The 22,708-nt window shown below is 37.2% G+C and overlaps 2 protein-coding genes across 2 annotated transcripts; one reads left to right on the top strand and one right to left on the bottom strand.

Moving 5' to 3' along the window:
- Positions 1-143: 143 nt before the first annotated feature.
- zgc:85777 (uncharacterized protein LOC405871 homolog) lies at positions 144-18,125 on the top strand. Its single transcript, XM_044138312.1, has 9 exons — positions 144-412; positions 4,629-4,749; positions 11,611-11,740; positions 13,030-13,136; positions 13,951-14,118; positions 14,337-14,510; positions 15,679-15,840; positions 17,109-17,259; positions 17,616-18,125. The coding sequence occupies exons 1-9, from the start codon at positions 212-214 to the stop codon at positions 17,704-17,706; spliced, it is 1,305 nt and encodes a 434-aa protein (XP_043994247.1). The 5' UTR covers positions 144-211; the 3' UTR covers positions 17,707-18,125.
- On the bottom strand, positions 18,016-20,733 carry bet1 (Bet1 golgi vesicular membrane trafficking protein). Its single transcript, XM_044138313.1, has 4 exons — positions 20,567-20,733; positions 20,266-20,372; positions 20,117-20,173; positions 18,016-18,709 (listed from the first exon to the last, which is right to left on the bottom strand). The coding sequence occupies exons 1-4, from the start codon at positions 20,583-20,585 to the stop codon at positions 18,554-18,556; spliced, it is 339 nt and encodes a 112-aa protein (XP_043994248.1). The 5' UTR covers positions 20,586-20,733; the 3' UTR covers positions 18,016-18,553.
- Positions 20,734-22,708: the final 1,975 nt, after the last annotated feature.

The following is a 22,708-nucleotide window of genomic DNA, read 5'->3' as shown; positions in this document are numbered from 1 at the left end:
ATATATATATATATATATATATATATATATATATATATATATATATATATATATATATATATATATATATGAATATTTTCTTAAGTTATGAATCTCGGCACAAAGATAGATTAAAAGTCCTTTTTTGTTCACTGAAATCTTTCACTGCTTCCCACTAAGTTTTGCACACAAACCAAGGTGCGCATGCGCAAATTGCTGAACGTCAACAGTGATGGCGCTACGTGAAGGAGCTCTGCACGTAAAGATGCTGTTCTGCAGCCGCACTTTGTACAAATTCGCCTCTTTTTCGGGTGCTCGCTTGCTTTCTAAGCATGTGTCCTCTCAGTCTGTATCGCCTAAGCACCCAGAGATCGCGGATGACCATTTAATCTACACACAAGAGCACTTTGCGATGAAGGAGGCCCTCAGGAAGGTACGCAGGTTTGCTAATATCATAATTTTGTCACAGTTAACCTAACGGGCAGGTAGCAAGTCAACGCTGACACAATAGTGTGACTACTTTGGATGTGACCGTCAAGTATTTAATCAACTTACTGAACACAAAACGTGTTAAAAGCAAAGAAAACTAAAGCTAGAAACTAGGTGAGAGGTCAAAGTTAGCTTGTTTTGATTTCTCCATTGCTTGATTGTGTTCATATTTGCAGCCTCACTGTCCTTCACTGCAGAGATACAGGGCTTCCTCAGCTAAATATTTTCTCATCTCATTGCTGTGTGAAGGTAGTTTAACAAGTATGTGTGTATATTTTTGAGGAAGGAGCAGCACGGAGGCTGCACAGTTCAACCAACACGGTTACAGTCTGACAGCCGCTTCTCATGACCCTCGTCTTCGTTTCAGCTGCCCTGCTGCTGCTGTCTTATATAATATCTATCTACCTGTCCTCTAACTCCTGCATGTTTAATCCTATATCTTTATATTTCCAGAACATGACATGAAACATGCAGGCAATCATGGGAATGGTTGAGGTCTGAATGTGTTGAGGGCGTCAAATATGATACGCCAAACAGAATATTAATTTATATTTAGCACATCTGTGTGGTTACTCTTACACTTGGCTATTTGCCTTATATGCTAACTTGAATTGACATTTTAATTACAATGTAAAAGGCAAGCTTAGTAGTTTGGATGCAAAGAGACTTTTTATATGTATAAAGTAAAGGTTTGAGGCCCAGTCGGATGATGTTTGGTGTATCCAACTTTTTTCAGGTAAGGATGGGATGTCTTTGATAGAAGGTTTCATGTCAAGAATGGATGTCATAAAATAAAGTGAATTTCTTTAATCTGCTCATATCGTCTGCAAATTAGGCTTTCCGACTATAAATTTGATCCACTTATAGGAGCTCGGTTTAATAAGTTTATTTTAGTTCAACAGTTAGTCATAATTTTTTATATTTATTAGGAATCAACTGGCCCAAACCGAAATAGAGCCACACACAGTTCAGTGTAATTTAAGTATGATTATTAAATCAGTCGTTTGTGACTTTTATAATTGTTCAAAATGCGCCTATACTTTCTGACACATTATTATTGCTAATTATTTTTCTAAAGAAATAGGTTGACAACTATTAACCTGAGTCTTCTTGGATTTATTTCACCAGACAAAAAATGAAAATGGACTTCAATAATAGCAACAGGAGACCCAGGGGGAAGGAAGCAGAAATGTGGCATAAAGTCAAGGGAAGTTTTTTGTCTGACTAAAGCTTTATTAGTCAGACAATAAAGGTTCATTCTTCCTCTTTTTTTTTTTTTTCTTATTGAAGAATGCCAGACGGCTGAAAATAATCTAACACTGGGAATACTGGGAAGAATGTAAATGTGAAAAAGGAAATCCAGAACAATATGATGGCAATGCAGGAAGAGGACTTTGAGTCAGAATGCTTTATTTAAAAACGTTACTATAGAGTAGTGTGTTTATAAATTACTTACGATTATTGTTGTAGGAAATCCCCGGTCAATGCTGAAGGTTACAGTCACAGAGTGCCAGTAAATCTGACATAAACATTAAACCATGAGCTTTCATAGCCCTGAACATGTCCGGGAACTGGGCAGAGCTGGGATTCTTAACAAAGCAGCTGCTGTGATGAAAAATGAACAAGAAATTCTCTTGACATTATTCAGAAGCACTTAGTCATGTGTTGCTTTGCTTGGATGCAGCTAAAGATTTCCTGCAGCTTATCAATAAGTTCACCATGCATCCCTCTAATTAGGGCAGCAGAGTTTTACAACTAACCTACACTGTAAAGCAGCCGCCTGTAGGCTAAGTACACAAAGCAAAAATTACATATCCTGCTCATTAAGCCCTGGAAAACTACTTTGTTTTCAAGGGTTTGAAACCAAAATGATAATAAATTGCATATTTTTTTCAACAGAAGAAAGTAAATTTATTGGTTTTGTTTTCGATGAAAGCATTTAGGTCTCATCGTAGAATTTTGTGACAGTCATCATTGCATACTAATCCATTCTTAGTAATTAATAATAACATAACGATTGATTTAAACATATTTGACAATATTAATATATGTGATAAATAAATATATTTCAGATAAAAATGAATGTGTTTAAAAAAAACAACTTAAAATAAGTTTTTCAGATTACTTCTAAATTATTTTGTCATAAGTATGTTCTTGCTATGCTAATTAGGATATCTTGCACATATCCTCCAAAATACCTAAATGTCCAGCCGTACTGTAAAAAATATTTTTTAATGGGAAAATCCTGCCTAATTTCGTTATATCCAGAATATTTTGTCCAGTGAAAAGCATCGACTTTCCAAACAGAGCATGCTGAAATGATTTGCAATGCAACGTTTCTGACCACATATTACTAAAAGACAGCGCACTCATGTGAAATCTCTCAGCTATGTTGCACAAAATGAGCAAAATGACTTTTTTTTTAGGACATTAGGAAAGGACATCTAGGATTACTCCCTGATGACCTTTCTGTTTGGATTTCCTGCAGCTAGCTGTCCCTCCCTTTTCCTCTTCAGGAGCTGAACTTTGAACATGGAGTGCAAGTTAAATGACAGGGTTACCTGTGTTTTTTTGTTATATATTCCCTCACAATGTTTTTTTTTTTTTTCTTTTGGACTAACTGTGATTAGCTTGGCATCTGTATGTTTTGGCAGTAATAAATGACTGCAGGCACATTTTGCAGTTTTGACAAAAACATTGACTGCTGCCTGGAGGTGTTGATAAGGATTTATTAAAACATGGAAATAAAGCTATTTGGTTTATTTTTTTTACAATTTCTGATTCTAGTGGGTTAGCTAGCTTAAAGGATAAAGAATTAGTTTGATTTTTAGAAGTTCTTTTCTTTAACAAAAGGAAGGTTTTATGTTTCTCTTTTCTGTAAATGACTTTTTTTTAAGTCATCTGGTCAAGTGCCAAGCCTATAGTCCCCTGCTTTGCAGGTATGCTTCCCAGAAACAGTGCTACCTTTATAATTGTGATGGGTGTTCCTCCTTTGGTTTCCATACTGTAACTATCTGCATTTTTTTGCAGTGGTAAATATTATTATAAATACTATAATTTATATTTCTCTTTAGCCAGAGAAGTTTGGATTTCCTGCAGCTACCTGACCCACAATGTTCGGCGTTAGGCAAAAATTTTTTCATATTTTTCCTTATGAGATATTCTTGTTATTCTTACACGTCTATAGCATTTAATTATGGTACAAACAAATAAAATTCCTGTTTTGAATCCCTAATTTTGGAAAATATTAATACAACAATGCTGGTATTCAGGCCAATTTCTACATACCAATGATATTACCAATAGTGTTCTTTATTTTCAAATAATTACTTATTACCCATCCAGATTAGCTTGACCCTTTGTTTTTTTCTAAAATAAAATGTTAAAAATAATATGTGAGATCACATCAAATGTTTTTTTAACATTTTATTTGTTAAAATAAAATACTCGTCAGCTTGTAATGCTAAAGGGATAGTTGCTCCTTGATGCTTTTAGTTGCTTCTTTATTTTTCTAGAAGATGCAACTTATGCTTTGTGGTTTCAGCAGATTCACTGGTCATGGAATTTGACTAATGATTTTCAGTATAAATTCTTAACTGAGCTGAATTCTTAAAATTACAATTGCCCCTTATACTTATAGCAATTCAGTGAAAAACACATTAAAATGTTTTTTACTCTAACTGGGTGAATTCAGATCTGCTGAACGTCAAGAAAATGATTGGCCTCAGACACAATCAGCACTAAAGTACAGATATTATCCTTCAACGTCTCCGTTTTCAAATGCCATGACATCCCCACTTTCCCACTACTTATTTATGTTTGAAGACGCCCACAGAACCATTTCTGCAGGCCGCTTTTGATGATATGCAGCAACTTGTCTCCGTTAGTGTTAAAAGGCAGGCTTGAGAACAGAAATTTGCCACACAAATAGCTTGACTAAAAATAACAATGCATGTTTTTCTTGTGGTATTTTCTGTGGTGTGTCAATCACTTTTAGCTAAATGGATGAAATAAAACATTTTTATGCAGAAAAATCCTGCAAATTATGTACAAATAGCGGTCTAGTTACTTGGAAAAACTGTTCAGACTTAATGCTTAACGTTACACAGAGTGACACACATGTCCAAGGTTATTCTTCTGGATTGTTATTTGTGCTGCAGCTCATCGACCAGGAGATTAACCCTTATGTGGATCAGTGGGAAGCAGAAGGGACTTTTCCAGCCCACAAAGTCTTCAAGATACTGGGAAATGCAGGTTTTCTTGGAGTGAACAAACCAGTTGGTAAGTTGGCGGTAGTAGTAGTAACACTGAGACTTTAAAGTTCTAAAATAAATACTTGTTTTGATGCTAATACATCAAAAATGTCTTTATGAATGTAGCATATTTTTTCACTGAAGTGTCAAAGTAAAACAGCTCTAGATCAAGAAGTTAGTCACAAGAGATGTTTAACAAACAAAACTTTTTCACTGAGTTGTACTGAAGTTGATTGGTTGATTTTATTTAAGTAGGACTGCATATTAATGGATGTACAATGTTGTTAATGCTAATTTCCATCTGTAGTCCGATGATTTTGGCAGTGTGACCTTGCTATTGAAAGCTATTGCGTGAGACACAATGCCATAAGAAACAGTGCTTTTGTGTAAGTTACTATGTATTTAATATTGTAGCATTTCCACTTTGATCGTTTTCATTTGTCAAAAAATTTGACACTTTCATCTATACCTGCTAAAGATTTAACACAACTGCAATTCAAATATAGAAAAAGTTACCAAGTAGTAGCTCGCAAAACTCTACACTAAACTATGCTGTCTGCACCAAAAGAGATTAGCTTCCATCACATACTGAACGCGAAACTGATGTCTAATTTGTCCAACCACTAGGGGGCTCTCATAGATCATAAAATTTTCATGTGCTAGCAGTCATTTGGTCCTTAAATCTGAAGGAGCCAAAAAGATAGTGATGTCATGGCAAGAATAACGTACCTCGTCTTGATTCAGCAGAACATTGTAAACGCCACACCCCTGATCCCAATGCACACAGTCCATTTATGACTGAAACCAATTGAAAGTGTTTCCATGCTTCATGAAGGACTTGATGTTCCACAAAAATCTACTTAAAGTTCTTACGTTTAAAACCACAATTCACTCCGATTTTATTTGCCTGTTTTTTCAAAGTAATGAAGACCAATGATCATAATTTCTAAACCACCAAAATAATAGAATTTTTTCTATGATAAAACCTAATAAAACCTCTGATAAAACCTATATATAAATTCCTTTTGAACTGCCATTCTTGAACATATTTCTCAGAGCTAGACAGGATGCTGAGCCTTTATAAAAAAAAATTTAAAAAAATAGAACGTTTGATAAGTTAAAAAAAGTCCCATCTACAAAGGAATCTTTGGCACAGAACTCAGTCCATTTGTATCCCTGTGAATTTAATTTGGAGAGCTCTACAAACACGAAACCAGATTAATCATCTATGGCTCAGTCGACATGATAAATGCTCTGTACAGATTCTGTTTGTGAATGTTTCAAAAACTCCCTTGATAAATCCGTAACATGTCGGAAGCCTGGAAAATCCTGGTCAAAGCTCAGATGTCGCTTTGAATGATAACATCTTGAACCCAAAAGGACAGATCGGAAAACCCATCAGTCAAAGACTATAATTTACATGCAGGTCCTCGATTCAGAAGAGTTGGATTCAGGTTTTTTTTTTTTAAGTTTTGTTGGCTCTAGTGGCCTTTATTTGAAAGTAGTTTGACAGGAAAAAGTGGAATGAGAGAGGGGGAAGACATGCTGCAAATGTCACCAGGCCGGGAATCGAACCTGCGACCACAGATTATACGTGGGTCGTGCTTTGCCCGTGCGTCAACACAGCACTCCTGGATTCAGTTTTTATCTAAATGTCTCTGTCACGATTCAAAACACCTGCTTCTGCATGCTTTATAAACCATTTCCACTTGTGGATGCAGTGCGGTTTATGTCTGAGATGGAGGAGAGGGTGGAATTAGGACAGTAACAGACCACTGCTTATGATTTAGATGAATCAAAACTTCACAATGTGTGGCTAACTATAAGCAGACTTTAGACGTTTCAGTGTTTTCTTTTTTTTTTTTTTTGTTCTTGCCGTAGCAGACTGATGTCTCATAATAACTTTCACGCTTTTCTTATCCTTATGTTTGGGAGAAGATGGCAGCATAAGTCACGGCCTTTGATGCAGAAAAGAACAAAGTATGTCCTGGACAGTGTTGGATAGTGAGTTCTGAAGAGAAGATAGCATGGAGAGTCTGTAGGTCGGAGAGAAGGGAGGGCGAAGGAATTAAAATGTGCTGAGCGCACAAGAATTAGGCATTAGTTGAGAAGATTAGAAAGGAGGATCTGCCCTGTGGTAGACTATAGGAGAGATGTACCATATCACTGTCAATATGTTAGTGTAAAAATTAAGTCCAGGATAACCATTTAAAATATAACATTGAAATTTTAATTCTTTTTAGACAATTTTTGCTCAATAAAGTTTCATAGTTCCTAGGGATGAAGATTGGAATATACTTTAGCTGTTAAAAGAAGCCAACAGTTTTTAGTAACATGATGTTTATTATTGCTGCTCAGTGCAATCCTGATGACCAATCAAGCACATTTCCAGAGTGCTCCATTGAATTAATTGATTTCTAAAGGTGGATTAATTGAGTGGTAGTAGGGATTTATGAACTGGTGTATTAGAGAAGTGATTCATGGAGTAGAATCACAAAAGCGCATGACTTACTCTGTTCAAAAGCATGTTTTTCCAATAAATGGTAAATGAACTGGACTTATACAAACTGCCGTAGTCAAAAAGACTTTTACATCAACTCACTCAGATTGATCCTATATCTTGAAAATTAAAATTTGATTATTGACTTTAGGAATATTCTAAACATGCAGAAAAAGCTTCCAGTTAAAACAAAATTTTTTTCAAAGTCATTTCGTCCACAAAATGCCCAGAATGTTGTTTATTGTTCTATTAATGTCATAATATATGAAAAGAGCATATAATGGCTCTTCCCTAATTTGGTGTCTACCTTCACAACAATAGATGTTCCTCATTGGTTGTCAGCTGGATCTACTCAGGTGAGGTTAATGGCGGATATAAAAATAGTACGAAAAAACAAATATCAGGCCTAGTCTGTCTGTAGACTGATTTATTAACCCGTCTCTGCTTCTTACAGTCGGTCCCATTGGCCACCATACAAAAACAACCCACAATTTTCTATTGAAACTAGTTCAATGAGCAGAAACAAACAAATCACAGAGAACAGTACATATCTTCTTGATTAGGAAAAAGATTAGAAAAACATATATAACGGACAAAAGTTATTGTATACGTACTATTTGGTGTTATTTTATGGTTTTGTCCCGTAAAATATCCCTACCATTGAGAATATAATTCTGGTAACAAGTCTTACTTTAAAAGGTTGATCTGTTTTTGGAACAATGCAATGCTGTGGACCAATCAAATTGCATGCCAAGCTCATATTTCTGTGATTTCTTTAAATGTTTGAGCTGCGCAGAGTATTGAATTTGCAAATCATTATGTACAAAGTTGAAATTATAAAGAACTCCTCAAACGAGACAGACATAATATAGATATTATATAATCGATTGATGTTTCAAGACTTTGGCCAGTTGGATAGATGGATGTCTAGGATGTCTTTGATAGAGAGCTTACTCACTGACTTGCTAAATGTCACAGTAAAAAGATGGAACAAATTGGGGGGGGGGAAAAAGACTTCAAAAAATGTGGCTTAGTTGCTCAATCATGTTTTCATAATTTTACCTTTTTTGAACAACTTTAGAGCATGCATTTATAACTTTGGGAGCCTTCCAGTGTGCCTCAGTGATGAAGCTCTGTACCTAGCGTTCCACTCAACACCACTGGTCAAAACACACAGGACAGGAAGTTTTTCTTGCGCCCCCACGTTGAGGGAGAAGCCAAAGATGACCTTTGGCTCTCTGCCTGTTTTCCTCTGCTTTGAGAACGAGGGATCTGGAGATTATAGCGTGGAAATGGCCATGTCTTCTATTTGACAGATACGCCCTGTCAGCTTCCAACATTTTCACTTTGAGTTTTTTTAAAATGCAAATGTTTAAATGAAGATCCTCTAATTGAGATTTGTGTTTTCATATGGTTTCTTTTCTTATAATGCTCCAAACCAAACCATAGTGGACACTCCCCGTTATGCTGTGGCGAAGATTTTCTGAAGTTAAAACAGCAGAACAGCAGGGCATCGACTCTCGACGTACAATTAAGTGCGCCAGATTCACGTGTTAGATTGGCTTAGTCAAAGTTCAGATCTAAATCCAATTGTCAAAATATGAAAGTTCAATTTGCTATATAATAATAAAAAAAAAAAAACTATATATTGTCCTTATCATCACTATGGTTCACTTCCTTCTACCTTATATGGAGCACCACCCTATGTACACCTATGGTGAGGAACAGCTGCTTTTCCAGAGAGACATATGTGTTTTGGGTCGACATGTGCAACAGAGCTCTGTTTGTTTTGCTTTTGCTCGCTGGCTGAACCAGACAGCCTGCTGTTTTGTTTAAAGCAGGGTAAACCTAGTGCCACCTCTGCTCACATCAGCCGCTGCAGGACTTCAGTGCTCAGAGACCTATCACCGCGCAGCTGCAAGTGTTTCCTCTTAGTTTTGGCTACACCCAGCTCTCCCCTGTTTACTTATCCCACTTTATCTCCACTTCTTTGTGTCTCCAGTTGTTTTGCTCTATTGCTTTTATTCTCTCTCCTTAGCGATCCACAGGATTGCTCTTCCTCTTTTTCTGATTACCAGTCTGACAGGTAATCAGAGTGGTGAGTTTCCTTTAAATCATATTCGATAAGCCCTTGCTTTTGTCTTTTATATGTAGTCAGTAAAAAACTAAGTGACACCTTGGTACTTCCAACCACGTGAAGGTTATCTGTCCAGAATGAGTAATGGTCGCCTCTCATTTGCTTGACCAGGCACAAAATCATTATTTTCACTTTCTACGGAAGGTAAAATTTCTGTGTTCAGCTGGGAACAAAAACACGTTTGAGTTTTATATGTATTCAGACTGAAAGCTGAAGTGATTTTATTTTTAGAGACTGTTTCCACTGATGAAATTGACAGCGAAATATTTCAAAAGTCATCCGTCGTCTTCGCTGCAGACAGTCGGCGCTCCTCAAACTCAGAGGCTGCTAGAGAGATAAAACTTGCCCATTACCAAATAGGCTGCTTCACCTCAGGGACGCATTTATGCAGCGCTCTCATGGAGCCATCGGCGGAAAAGTAGACCAAACAGAGAAAGTGACAATCCCAATCGTATTGGCAGCTTTAGGGTTTTGCAAACATCATCAGAGTGTTCTATTAAGTCAAAGGTACTTTATTTGTATAACACATTTCAGCAACAAAAGCAGTTGAAAGTGCTTTCTATTATAAATGCAGTACAGTAAAAAAAAAAAGTCTGAAACAGCAGTAAACATTACATTCAGCAAATATACATCAAATGTATTATCGATCAAAGTTATTATGGCGACTCTACACAGCTGGGGTTTTAGCCATGATTTAAAGGCACTCTGTGTTTCAGCTGTTTGGCAGTTTTCTGGAGGTTTGTTCCAGATTAGTAGAGCATGGAAAGTGAATGCTGCTTCTCCTCGTTTGGTTCTGGCTCTGGGGATGCAGAGCAGACCAGAACCACAAGACCTGAGAGATCTGGAAGGTTGTTTCAACAACAGCAGATCTTTAATGAATTTTGGTGCGAAGCAGTTCAGTGATTTATAAACTAACTGAACTATTTTAAAGTTTGTTCTTTGAGCTACTGAGAGACAGTGGAAGGACATTAAAAATGGGGTGATGCTCTCTATCTTATTGGATTTACCGAGAATGTGAGCAGCAGTATTCTGGATCAGCTGCAATTGTCCAATTGATTTTTATTTTTTTTTTAGGAAGACCCTTGAAGACGCTTGCTGTAATCTCCACCTTGCGATTTTTAAATAATAGTTCTCTTGAGAACTGTTTTATCCTCCTCCTATATAAATAAAGTATACCTTCTTATTTCTCTTTGATCACATGTTTATCTTCATATATTTTGTCTTTTAGTTTGAAATATGGATTTTCAGAAGGTTTACTGCACCAGATTAAGAGAAATCCATTATGAAATTTGAGGTAAATTTGCTATTTTCTAGTTTAAGAAGGACTGATGTTGTGGCAAGTGCTTAAAAAGTAAAACTTTAGGTAACAAGAAAAGTAAAGCAGAGACTACCAACACCTCTCGGCCAGCGCAACATTTCGTTACCATGGAAACTGAACTTTTTAGGCAACACCTTCTGCTGTTTGGACTGCTTCATCAATATCCTCCAGACAAATAACTTAGATTCCGTGTCTGTATGAAATGACCAATTGCTTGTTTCTTGCTGGAGTAAGGTAGTTTATTTCACAGTAAGTGTGGCAACAGATGATGAAGGGCAAACAAAGGAAAAAGTAAAGAGATGGGTTTAAAATGACAAATTTGGGTTTAAAAAGCAACGCTCTACTCCATTAAGGACCTGAGGTCTTGGTAAATATCTCTCCACTGTCAAAACGGAAGAAGTAGACACCAGATTCTGAGGCGGTGAGTTTGGATTTTGCTGCAGATATATCGTCTAATGGATCAAATCAGGTTTCGTATACCAAGTAGGAGAGATGGAATGAGAGAAAAACTACAGTGACCCCTATCTACAGTGTGTTGCTAGATCTCTCAGCAGTGCTTTTTACACGTAATTACAGAGAACACAATTAAGGATAACATCCTGTTATTAATCTGAGTGCATGTTACTGCCGCAGCAGCTCACTTCACAATGATTATGTGCCGAGACCCGAGTGTGCTTTTGTGTGTGATGGTTTTATCACAGAAAACACAGAAAAGATTAAAGTCGGGAATGTGATTTCAACTTTGAAGTGTTTGAAAAAGATGATTGGGATATTATTCCAAAGCAGGCAGCTCTTTCTGATTTGTTTTTGTTTTTAATGGTAAGGTTCTACACCTGTTCAGTTTTCATAAATAAAGGGGGGGGAAAAAAGCAGCAATAATGCATATTGTGATAAACCAGAAATACTCACTTTGTTTGTTTTCTGTCTTGTGCAGAATACGGAGGCTTGGGATTGGACTTTAGCTACAGTGTTGCCGTAGCAGAGGAGCTCGGCAGCATTCGCTGCGGAGGCATTCCCATGGCCATTGGCGTGCAAAGTGACATGGCTACTCCAGCTCTGGCCAGGTAATCCTCTAATAATATCTGATTGTTGAAATTATTATTTTAAAATGACATTGCAATCAGTCAAATGTGTCCCAAAAAACTGTTCTTGCTTTTTTTTTTGCTCCCTACCTTTCACAAAATGTTTTTTTTTTTTTTTTTCAATAAATTGTGTTTTAGAAGGTTTATCCAGCTCTGGAAAAAATTAAGAGCCCACTGCGCAGAACCCCATTGAAGACATCGTGATTTTTCCACTAAATATTGATTTCTGAACTCTCCCAGAGTTAAAACATTAGCATTGTTGTTTCTAAATGAATATCAACTTTTTTTTTTTTTTTTGCTTCATTTGAGGTCTGAAAGCTCTGCGTCATTTTTTTTTTTTTTTCTGTTATTTTGACCATTTCCCATTTTTTGGAATTAAATACAAAATCTTTGCTTGGAATTTCAGAGACATGTTGTCAGTAGTTCATAGAATAAAAGAACATTGTCCATGTGACTCAACCATATACCTATAAAAAACAGTAAAATTAGAGAAGCTGATCATTTTAAGCGGTCTCTTAATTTTTTCCAAGAGCTGTATTTTTATTTGTATAAAGAAATATAGACAGCTGATTGCAGTGTTGTAAAATGTTCATTGTAATTTGAACAATGACTCATCCTCCTGAGGTGACGTATGTCCTCTTCTCATTTTGGGGATGGGTGGAACATCATGGTCTGGGGAAGTTCCACTGGGTTCCCTGTGTTCTGGATTTGCTTCCATGACAAAAGATCAGATATTTGTGTGCGTTTGTTTTCTGGAAATATTCACATCTACGCTAATAGCCGGGTTGCAGGGGATTTCGTGCTGAAACGTTTCCTATTTTACCCATCACTGACCACAGTGTTGTGTCTGAGACGAGCTGGATGCGGCATCTATCTGCCAACCACATAGACTTGTTATGTGAAGTGTCCCTGCTGAGAAGTGGCTGCTGTTGACACAAAAGAGAATCCGGGGGAACATACAATTAGAGTCTCGGGAGCTTAATTAAGACATAGAAGAAACCTACGCCTGAAACAAGGTTTATATATGAAGAGAGCTGCTCAATCGGGGGCAGCGGTTCCTCAGGAGACCTCCTTTCTGTCCCCCTGGAAATGTAATTCTTTCAAACTATGTTGGCAGTCTTGTAATTGTGGATGTGTCTTACCACATTTACACAACACAGTTTGACAGTTTTACCACTTATCTGGTCATCATTCCATGTCGAATACTCATGCAACTCTATCAGGTTGTCTAGGTTTCCTATGCGTCTCTGTATTTGCTTGTGACTGCACAGGTTTGGTTCAGACGAGCTGAAGAAGGAGTTCCTGCTTCCCTCCATTATGGGGGACAAAGTGGCCTGTCTTGGTGTGAGCGAGGTCGGAGCTGGCTCCGATGTCTCAAGTACGTATTCAGAGGAATGAAAATGATCAGAACATGTTCGAAAACACCATTTCGAGTATCGACTAAAAATAAGCATTTGGCCAATTCCTAGTGTAATACTTTAACTAAATCAATGTTATATATGTTCTTGGAAAACTGTAACAACTGTAAAGTGTAGTAAAATTAACAACATACATATCATCTGTCATATATAGTCCAGTGGTTCACAAAGTAAGTTGGGCTTACTAATCAGCAGGTGTGGGATCTTGAGAACCTTTAAAATAAATAAAAGGTATTTTATTTACCTTTTATCCAATACACAGCTACAGTGTTTAAATCAAGTCTTGCTCCTGCTGTTGATTCCCTTCATGTGAGGCAGTTAGCTTAAGTGCTGTGCTAATGTTAGCATGCTTCCTCTCTGTTTTGATACGACTCCTTGATAACTCAGCTTGTAACATATTTCAGTGCGGTTCCAGTCACTGTGGGTTGACTAAATTGACAGAAAGGTTGTTCTCTCCTGTTCACTGTTTGATTTGTTTACCTCCACACACCTGTCCGGGGAGCACAACATGCAGAGCAAGTCACATGACACACAGGCCGTAAACTGCAGCTGCCAGTACAGTCCCTCTTTCAGTGCTCCTAAAATATATTTTCACAATGAGCAGATATTTAGGATCGAATCGAGAACTCTTTGTAATTCATCGTCTTTAATTCCTTCTTTGGTTTAGTTGGTGTTATTGTTCACACTGTCTTCACCTCTCCTTAGACGAAGCAGAATTCCCAAATTTTGATTTCTTTGGCCCTTTAGTCACACTCAATTGCTCTCTTAATGCAGGTATTAAGACCAAGGCAGTGAGAAAGGGGGATGAATATGTGATAAATGGAGGGAAGATGTGGACAACCAGTGGTACACAGGCTGACTGGATGTGTCTCCTCGCCAACACCAGCGATGGACCCCCACACAAGAACAAATCTCTCATCTGTTTACCCATGAACCTGCCAGGTAGTCAAAGATGTCGTATTCATATTCATATTATACATTTTTACCTTGTAGAGGTGATTAATGTAGCTTGAGGATGATATTCGTTAAGAACCAAAGCTTAAACTTTAAATTTGGCTCATTTTTGGCCGTTGTTTTCTTACCTGGCAATAATTATTTCATAATATTTGTTTTGACCGCATATGAATTTTCTGTATTTCTCGTGTTTTCCCCCCCAAAAGGAGTACACGTTGCCCGGAAGATTAATAAAATCGGCATGTGGTCATCGGACACAGCCGAAGTTTTCTTCGATGACGTCCGCGTACCCTGCAAGAACGTCATCGGCCAGGAAGGCCTGGGCTTCACTTATCAGATGCTTCAGTTCCAGGAAGAAAGGCTCTGGGCCGTGGCCAATAGTGAGTGAAGCGTTCTTTCCCTGAGTAAAAGCCAATCAAAACATTTAATATTTCCCCAGCTTTCTGTTTCTCTTGGATTTTTTTCCATTCATTCCATGGTCTTCTTTGGTATTTTTCTTCGGTTTTAATTAGTGTTTCAACAAAAAGGGGAGTTCGGGTCACGCAGTTTAAGCTCCTAATCATTTGTAAAATAGTTGTTTGAGTTTGTGAAAGAAGTCTGACTCAGTGTTTTCTGGGCAGGATTTTTAAGAAGCTTTGTCGAAATGAAGCAAACCGGAATGCCTTTAGTGAAATGGATGGTTGCACAGCCGCCTGTCTGACAACTTGCACAACTCGCAGTGCTGCAAATCAGTAGATCAGCAGAAAGGTTTCAATTTCCCCATACTCAGCGTGAATGTGAACGTCTTGTTATATTTGCGTTGTAATATTCTGTTTCAACCATTTTCTTTTTAGGACGCACTTAAAACAAAAAATACAATCTTAGTGTCAAAATCGAAGTGTTAAAAACTTTAATCGTGTGTGCAAGTTAGATTTTAATTTTTATTTTTTTCCAACCTACAAAATGCCTAAACAGGCTCCATTTTCTACAAAACCTCACCAATATTTAAGCCTGTCGCAATAAACAATCAAGTCTTCCCAGGATAAATAAAATTAACTTGATCATTTTCATTCTGATGATTATTTTTCCAATGGCAATTTAGTTTTTAGACTTAATAATCTATTTTATTTATGGTCTCAGTTGTATATGTGTTTCCCCTTTTTTACTTTAGTTGTGTTTTATTTTGGATATCTAGAATATCTTCCAGTTGTGGCGTGAAATTTTCTTTAAACAAATGTAAGCTTATTGATGTTTGAGCTGGTGTATTTGCATCATTGTGCCATTATCAATATATTACTTGAAAATGGTATTAAAACAACATAATCTTGGTTCTCTGTGAGTTGCTAAGGTACATTTAACCAGAAAACAGTGGAAATGTATGCAAAATAAAGCTTGTGCGCCAAGTGCTTGCTTTAAAAGTCCCTGAAGTTGCTAGTTGCACAATTATTTCACTGAAAAATGGAGAATTCAATAAGTAATTAAAAGCCTGAAATGAACATGACACTCAACGATGAGGAAACCAAAAACAATTCGACATCACCTTTCTTTCTTTCTCTCAATTTTCTCCAGTTGTCACCACAATGGACAGCGTCATTCAGGAAACCGTCAATTACACACGGCAGAGGAAGGTCTTCCAGCAGCCCGTCCTCCATCACCAGGCGGTTCACTTCAGGCTGGCCGAGCTTCAGACGGAAGTCGAGTTGCTCCGCTCCCTCCTGTACCGCGCTACAGGTACAGTCACTTCATAAAGCTGGGAGGGGGGAAAAAAAAAAAAAAAAGAAAAGGTCATTGTTCGCTCGAGGGTGTGAGTTGCATCCTAACACCTCTATTCTCTCTGCCTGGTTCAGGCAGTAAAGAAAAGAAAATGCAGTTAAACTGAATCCGGGAAGAAAAAACAACCAGTCACCTTGTCCTCTTCTCTCTTTCTCTTTCCTTCTTTTCATATACGGTCAGTGCTAATCAGTCCAAACATGAAGGATGTGACAGATGGTAGGTTTAGATGAGGAAGACGAGGTCTGACGCACAGAAGCATCTTATGCAGAGGTGTTTCATCATGGAGGTGTGGTTGCGTCTCCAGGTTATTAAAAAGTAGTCGCCAACAGTGTACGCTCATCGACCGCATCATCAAGGATGATGCAGGTGTGCCACAGGTTCATCACAGGTCGATGTTAGTTTGAAATGACGGCACAGAAATAATTCATTACTTTTAATTCATCAAACTGGCCTTATTTCAATTTCTTACCTACTCTGGAAAAAATCGATGTTTTATTAGAAGAACACAAAAACAATTTTCATTTCTTGATCTTTTGTTAAAAAAAATAAAAGAAGAGTAAATCTAGTACGGTACGTGAACCGCTGTCAGACTTGGAGTCGTTTCAGAAATGGTTTTTCTTTTATCCAGGAAAAGAGCTGTTAGCCTGGTTTCGGTTTTTTTTATTACGTCAAAGACAGAGGCCATTTCTCCATATCTGCCCCCGGTGCTCTCAGAATCAGGACACACCGGCAGTATGGCGCTCGTTCCTCAGAATTCTTGCTGTATTTTTATGAATGTGTGGCACCAAGAACATATTTACCTCTGTGGCTCAGACACCTGTCAGGCAGGAGTCCAGGACTAAGCTGCTGTCTTTGTCTCCCAGTGGTCTGAAGCTTAGAATGAATGTATCACAGTGGTACCAGTTTACAATCTGCTCTCCGGGAGTCAAAGCCTCTGCACCCGTTTGGCACAAGTTGCATAACTATACACCCAAACAGCCAAATATCGAAAGAGGAAAGAACGCAGCTCACTCGCAGCCTTTTCCAGGCTTCCTATCATAAAGGCATCATTCCCTCATTCAAGGAAAAAAAGCTTGAATGAGGGGAAAAAAAAAAAAAGTTAGAGTTAGAGCCAATCACTGTTGAATCTGAAGCATATTTGTTTAATATCTCCTCCAATTTTATACTCTTCCACACATTTGTCTGTGATTTCAAAACTAAAAAAAAAAAAAAAAAATCTTTTTCAGCATTGTACATTAAAGGTAACGATGTGACCAAGCTGGCTTCCATGGCCAAGTTAAAGGGCGGCCGCCTTGCGAGAGAACTGAGCGACAGCTGTCTGCAGTACTGGGGCGGGATGGGCTACACCAGTGATGTGCCAGTCAGCAGATTTTACAGGTTAGCAACACATCTGTGCTCATTTCTCCTTCAGTTCTCTGTTTTCTTTACCCGTTTAGGTACGTCTTAATAAACTGAGCAGATGGAACCCGAACGAGACCTCTGCAAGTTCTACTCTGGCGAAGCGACGAGTATTAATTTAATCCGCTGTGTGCATTCACTGCTAAAGATGCTAGGGTTTTAATGAGGCTTGCCATCACCACGTACTGCTTAAGGCTTAGTGATTTGTAATGATTCGATATTTTATAGCATCCTGACTTACGGGGATGCAAAAACCGGCATTCCTAGAAACATCAATAATTGCCAAAAGAAAAAAATTTTTATGCTTATTTAAATCTTTTTTTGTGTGTGTGCAGGGACTCCAGGTTGATGTCGATTGGTGCAGGAGCTGATGAGGTCATGCTGGGAATCATTTGCAAATACATGGACACGCTGCCCAGGAAGTGATCTCATCGACGGTTTCTTCGCACCCGTCCTGAACGTGTTGCTAAATCATTAAACACTGAAGTGCAATTCTGACACATTTATGTTTTTAGGACTGGAGACTTACTTTTGTCTGCTCGTTCTCATCAGACAATTAAGCGCTCAAGTTTTTTTTTTCCCTTTGTAATTTTAACTAATTGTAAAGATTTGCCTTATTTTTGTAGGAAAAAAAATAAAAGCCAATTAGCATGTATAAAACTTGTATTTCTACACATTGATAAATTCATGCAGATCGCCATGACAACCATTATGTGATAATGGAACACACAAATGTTCAGAACATAAAATGTGTTTATTTACAGTAACATTTTTACATGTAATCTGAAGCAAAGATGTTGCTCTCATAAATCTCCTGATTCTTTCACATAAACTCTTACAAATTGCATCGTCACGGTTTTTCTTTACAGTCAGATATTACTCCCAACATGTGCTATTTGCTATGAAATTATCTTTCCACTAATTGCATTTTTGTTCAGAACGGTGTCATTACTTGTTAAGTCCTAATATCTCACTGTAGAGTAGGCAGTTCTGAGTCACAGACGAATACTAGCATGGCTTGAGGAGTACAAAATATTTCAGCTCATTTATCATCAAGTCTTTTTCACATAAATGAGCCGGCTTGTACTTTTTCCAGCTAGAATCAGTCGAGCGTCCTTTCGCGGCTCAGACACTAAGCACATATCATCGAATCACGTGTATTTTTACTCCTTGCCTCTGCATTATCACCATTGGGTCGGTCTAGTTTAGAAATGCATCAGACAGGAACTAAACGGTGTGGAACCAAAGGTCCAAGTCCAAGCGGAAGCTCTTATCACCTCAACTTGATAAACCAGTAGAGAACAAAGAAGACAAAGAAGCAGAAGAGCAGCATGTAGCACAGCAGTTTGGTCTGGCTGCCTCTGGACAGCTGCTTGACCCGACCGATGGTGGCGCCGAGCAACCCGCCCGTCGAGTCAAAGTCCGAGTCCTGCAGAGGGGAGCAAGGGGGTTAAAGGTTGGAATCAAACGAAACGCAGCAGAAACAAACATTTACTACAATTTTGACTTCATAGGGATATAAAATTTTAATACACAAAACACCATAAACGTAGTAACATTTTAAATCAATGCAGTAACAAACAGAGAGGCAGTGAACAAAACGGTTACAATAAACTGTAACCGTTTTGGCTTCCATGGCCAAAACGGTATGGGTACGGTATACAAAGTATGGGTCAACCTTTTGAAATCTTTGAAACATATTGTTCCATCTTTGACAAAATCTCAGTTTAAATCTATTTTTTGGAATTAAAAGTCAGACTCAAGTCTTGGATTTTTAGTATAATGGTCTTTTTCTTAACAGAGATTCAATATATGAGGTTTGTTGAAATTACCACTGGGTCCAAATATAATTGCATACCTTTTTCCTCCCTGAAACTGGGAACATTTAAAGACCTCAAGTCTTAATGGTGAAACTGAAAATAATGGTGAAAATAAATGAAACTGTTTTTTGTTTTTTTAAAGTGAATGATTCCACTTCATTTCAAATACAGCTGGGTCTTATCGATAAGATAAGATTTTATATTTTCTTACAATATAGTCCACAAAATCGAAGAACAAAATTGGCCCAAGAGTGGAGCCCTGGTGAACTCCACAAAGGTGTATGTGTGCTGCGAGGTAAAGAGATGGACTTTTGTAAAGGTAAAGACCTAAATTGTTCTGGTACAAAACATGCAGTGGCAATATGTTATTGGCAAATTGTGATTATGACATCAGCACTGACATTTTCACATCTTATCTCCAGCCAACATGCAGACTATTGCTTCAGCATGTGAAGTGTGTACTCCTGACAAGTATTGCATTGTAAAATGACATCATTGGACTTCATGATATTGTTAGGGCAACGTATTCAAAATACACTGTGCATGTCATGTTGCACTGCTTGAGATTAAAATACAGTGAAAATATCATTCAAAGGTTTTAAAAGGTTGTGTACGGTGATATTAAAGCCAAATTGACTCCTTTTGGGAGTCTGTTTATTTAATCGGGAGTTCGAGTTGCACACGTTCCACTTTTTCCAATACATTTGCAAGAAATAGATGTCTTGAAATAGAGCTGCAATTTCAATAGGAGGGATGGATCAAGGTTCGTTACTATTACTATTTGTTAGAATACTATTGCTTATGCGAAACTGAATATTCAATAAGCAAAAAACAAAAAGCCTGGCCAACTCCCAGATGCCAGTCTGAAGCTAAACTCAGTTTACATTGCTCTAAAATTTAAAAAACAGGCAGACAAGGTGTTTTTGTTTTTTTTTACCATTTAACTTGGAAACGGGAAAAAATACTTTTTGGCTTTTATACAGAGAGGAAACCTAAAATGACCAAGTGAAACTCACCATGTCGTCCAACATTGTATTCTGGTACTTCACTTCGGTTCCGATTTCAATTGACAGCTGTTAAGACAGTAATATTGGCAACATGTGAACAATTAAATAGTAATTCTACTAATCATTTTAGGTTCTGATTTGTGTCCAAACATACTTACACTCTTCAGGGCGCTGACTTTGTTCCTCAGTCCCTCCTGAAGATGCTCATTTTCCTCCTCATGCACACTGTAGCCGCTGGCTACATAATGTCCAGAGCTTCCTTCACCTGCAAGAAAAACAAATACCATCAATAAGGTTTATCGTTAGCCTTCTGCTCCCGTTAGGTAAAAAACATAAACCTAAAACAAGAGTTCACGACAGTAGGATTCTCTCAGGTGGTAAACACGTTAGCTAATTAGCAAACAAGCTAAACGTGAACTCATAAACCGTCAGGTATAATTGTTTTTTTTTTTCTCCTACCCAGTCCGGCGCGCCTCATCTCGACCCACTGAAATTAATAATTCCCGATATGAATTTGAGGTGTGGATGGAAATTATGGATGCTAAATAAGGTTGAAAGCGAAACTGAACCGTAGCCTGATAGTTGTGACAGCGACTTCCCACCGTAGAAAACGCCACGACATCATCTTCTTCTTCTTCTTCTTTTCTATTATGGCGGGTCGCAATCAACTTTAAGGTGCATACCGCCACCTACTGTACACGAGTGTGTAGCAACAGTATTCTACATCAGTCATATTCTATTTTTTAATTTTGTGTTTTGAAGAAAAATAAATAACGCTTTTCTTATCATACAAATATCCATTATATTTCCATCATTTCCCAATATTCCTTTCAGACTCCATTCTTGATCTGTCTTTCCAACTATTCTTCTCAATTTCTCCCTTTCACGTTCATATGTTTTACAGTTCAGTAGTATATGTTCTACATTTTCTTTCTCTCCACATTTTTCGCATTTATCATTATTTTTCTTCCCTATTAAATATAAAGTATCATTTAAATATGTGTGCCCTACTCTCAATCTAGTCATTATTATTTCTTCCCTTCTATTTCTCTCCTTAACATTTCTACTAAATATTGACTTCTGTATTTTATATAATTTCCTTCCTTTCTTATCTTCATTCCATCTTTTTTGCCATATTTCCATTTCTTTATTCTTAATAATTGATTTCCCTTCCCCTTTGCCAATAGGTATTTTAATCGTTATTGCCTGATCTAAAGCCCTTTTTGCTAATTTATCTGCCCTTTCATTGCCTTTTACACCTTGATGTGCTGGTACCCAACAGAACCAAACATCAATGCCACCTCTGTATAATCTAAATAAGCTATGTTGAATTTCTAGGACTAGATCTTTCCTATTGTTTCCTTCTCCTTGAATACTTTCTATGACTGCTTTGGAATCTGTGCAAATTACTACTCTGTCTGGGCACCTCCTCTACCCACTGCAAACTGATGATAACTGCCACCATTTCTGCCGTGAATACAGATAGTTGATCAGATAATCTTTTAGATATGTCAATTTTAAACTCAGATATATAAATTCCTATTCCCACACATCCTTTTGAATTCTTAGAACCATCTGAATATATTTTAGCATAATTATAATATGAGTTTCTTAAGTAAATTTCGGTTTTTACCCCTATTTCTTTTAAATTCCAATCGTTTTTCATTTTAAGGAGTTTTATGTCTACATTTACTGCCGGAAATATCCATGAAGGGCTAACGTTAATTGGATTAAATTGAGCTATTTCTTTATCTTCTAATTCATATATTTTAATCCATTTGTTTATGATCCATCCAAATCCATTACTATGGAACTTTGAGTATTCCCAACAATATTTTAATATTGTTGAATTTACATTTTCATCTTTTTTACTTTTTATTTTCATCCAGTATGTCAGAGCTAATTTTATTCTTCTTATTTCTAGTGGAATCTCTCCAGTCTCTACTAGAAGGGCATTAATAGGTGTCGTTTTCACTGCTCCTGTACATATACGTAAAGCCCTATTCTGTAAAGTATCTATTTTTGTAATGTTGTTTTAGCTGCTACTCCATATATAAAACTACAGTCTATTGTTGATCTCATGAGAGCCCTATATATGTTTAATAATGACTGTCTATCTGCACCCCAGTTATTTCCAGCCACAGCCTTTAGTAGATTTATCACTTTCTTACATTTAGTTTCCAGATTCTTTGTATGCGTTTTCCATGTATATGATTGATCCAACCATATTCCCAGATATTTAAATTCTGCTACCCTTTCCAATGGTTGTTCATATAATGTTATTGTACCTATGTCTATGTTTTTCTTATTTGTAAAAATCATATAACAAGATTTACTTGTTGATAATTTAAAACCCCATTCAAAGGACCATTTTCTACTTTATTAATCGCTTTCTTAATTTTACCTATAACAAATCTTGTATTCTTTCCTCTCATCCATAAAACTCCATCATCAGCATATAATGCAGATTTTATACATTCTTCTGTTTCAGAAAAGATATCATTTATCATAATATTAAATAGTATTGGGCTAATTGCACTACCTTGTGGAATTCCATTTTCAATATTCAATTCTTTTGAGTAATCATTTCCAATCTTAACT

This window comes from Gambusia affinis, linkage group LG14 (assembly GCF_019740435.1).
Source record: "Gambusia affinis linkage group LG14, SWU_Gaff_1.0, whole genome shotgun sequence".
Classification (NCBI taxonomy): Eukaryota; Metazoa; Chordata; class Actinopteri; order Cyprinodontiformes; family Poeciliidae; genus Gambusia; species Gambusia affinis.
The sequence above is the reverse complement of the archived record's forward strand: the minus strand, read 5'-3'. Positions and strand labels throughout refer to the sequence as shown.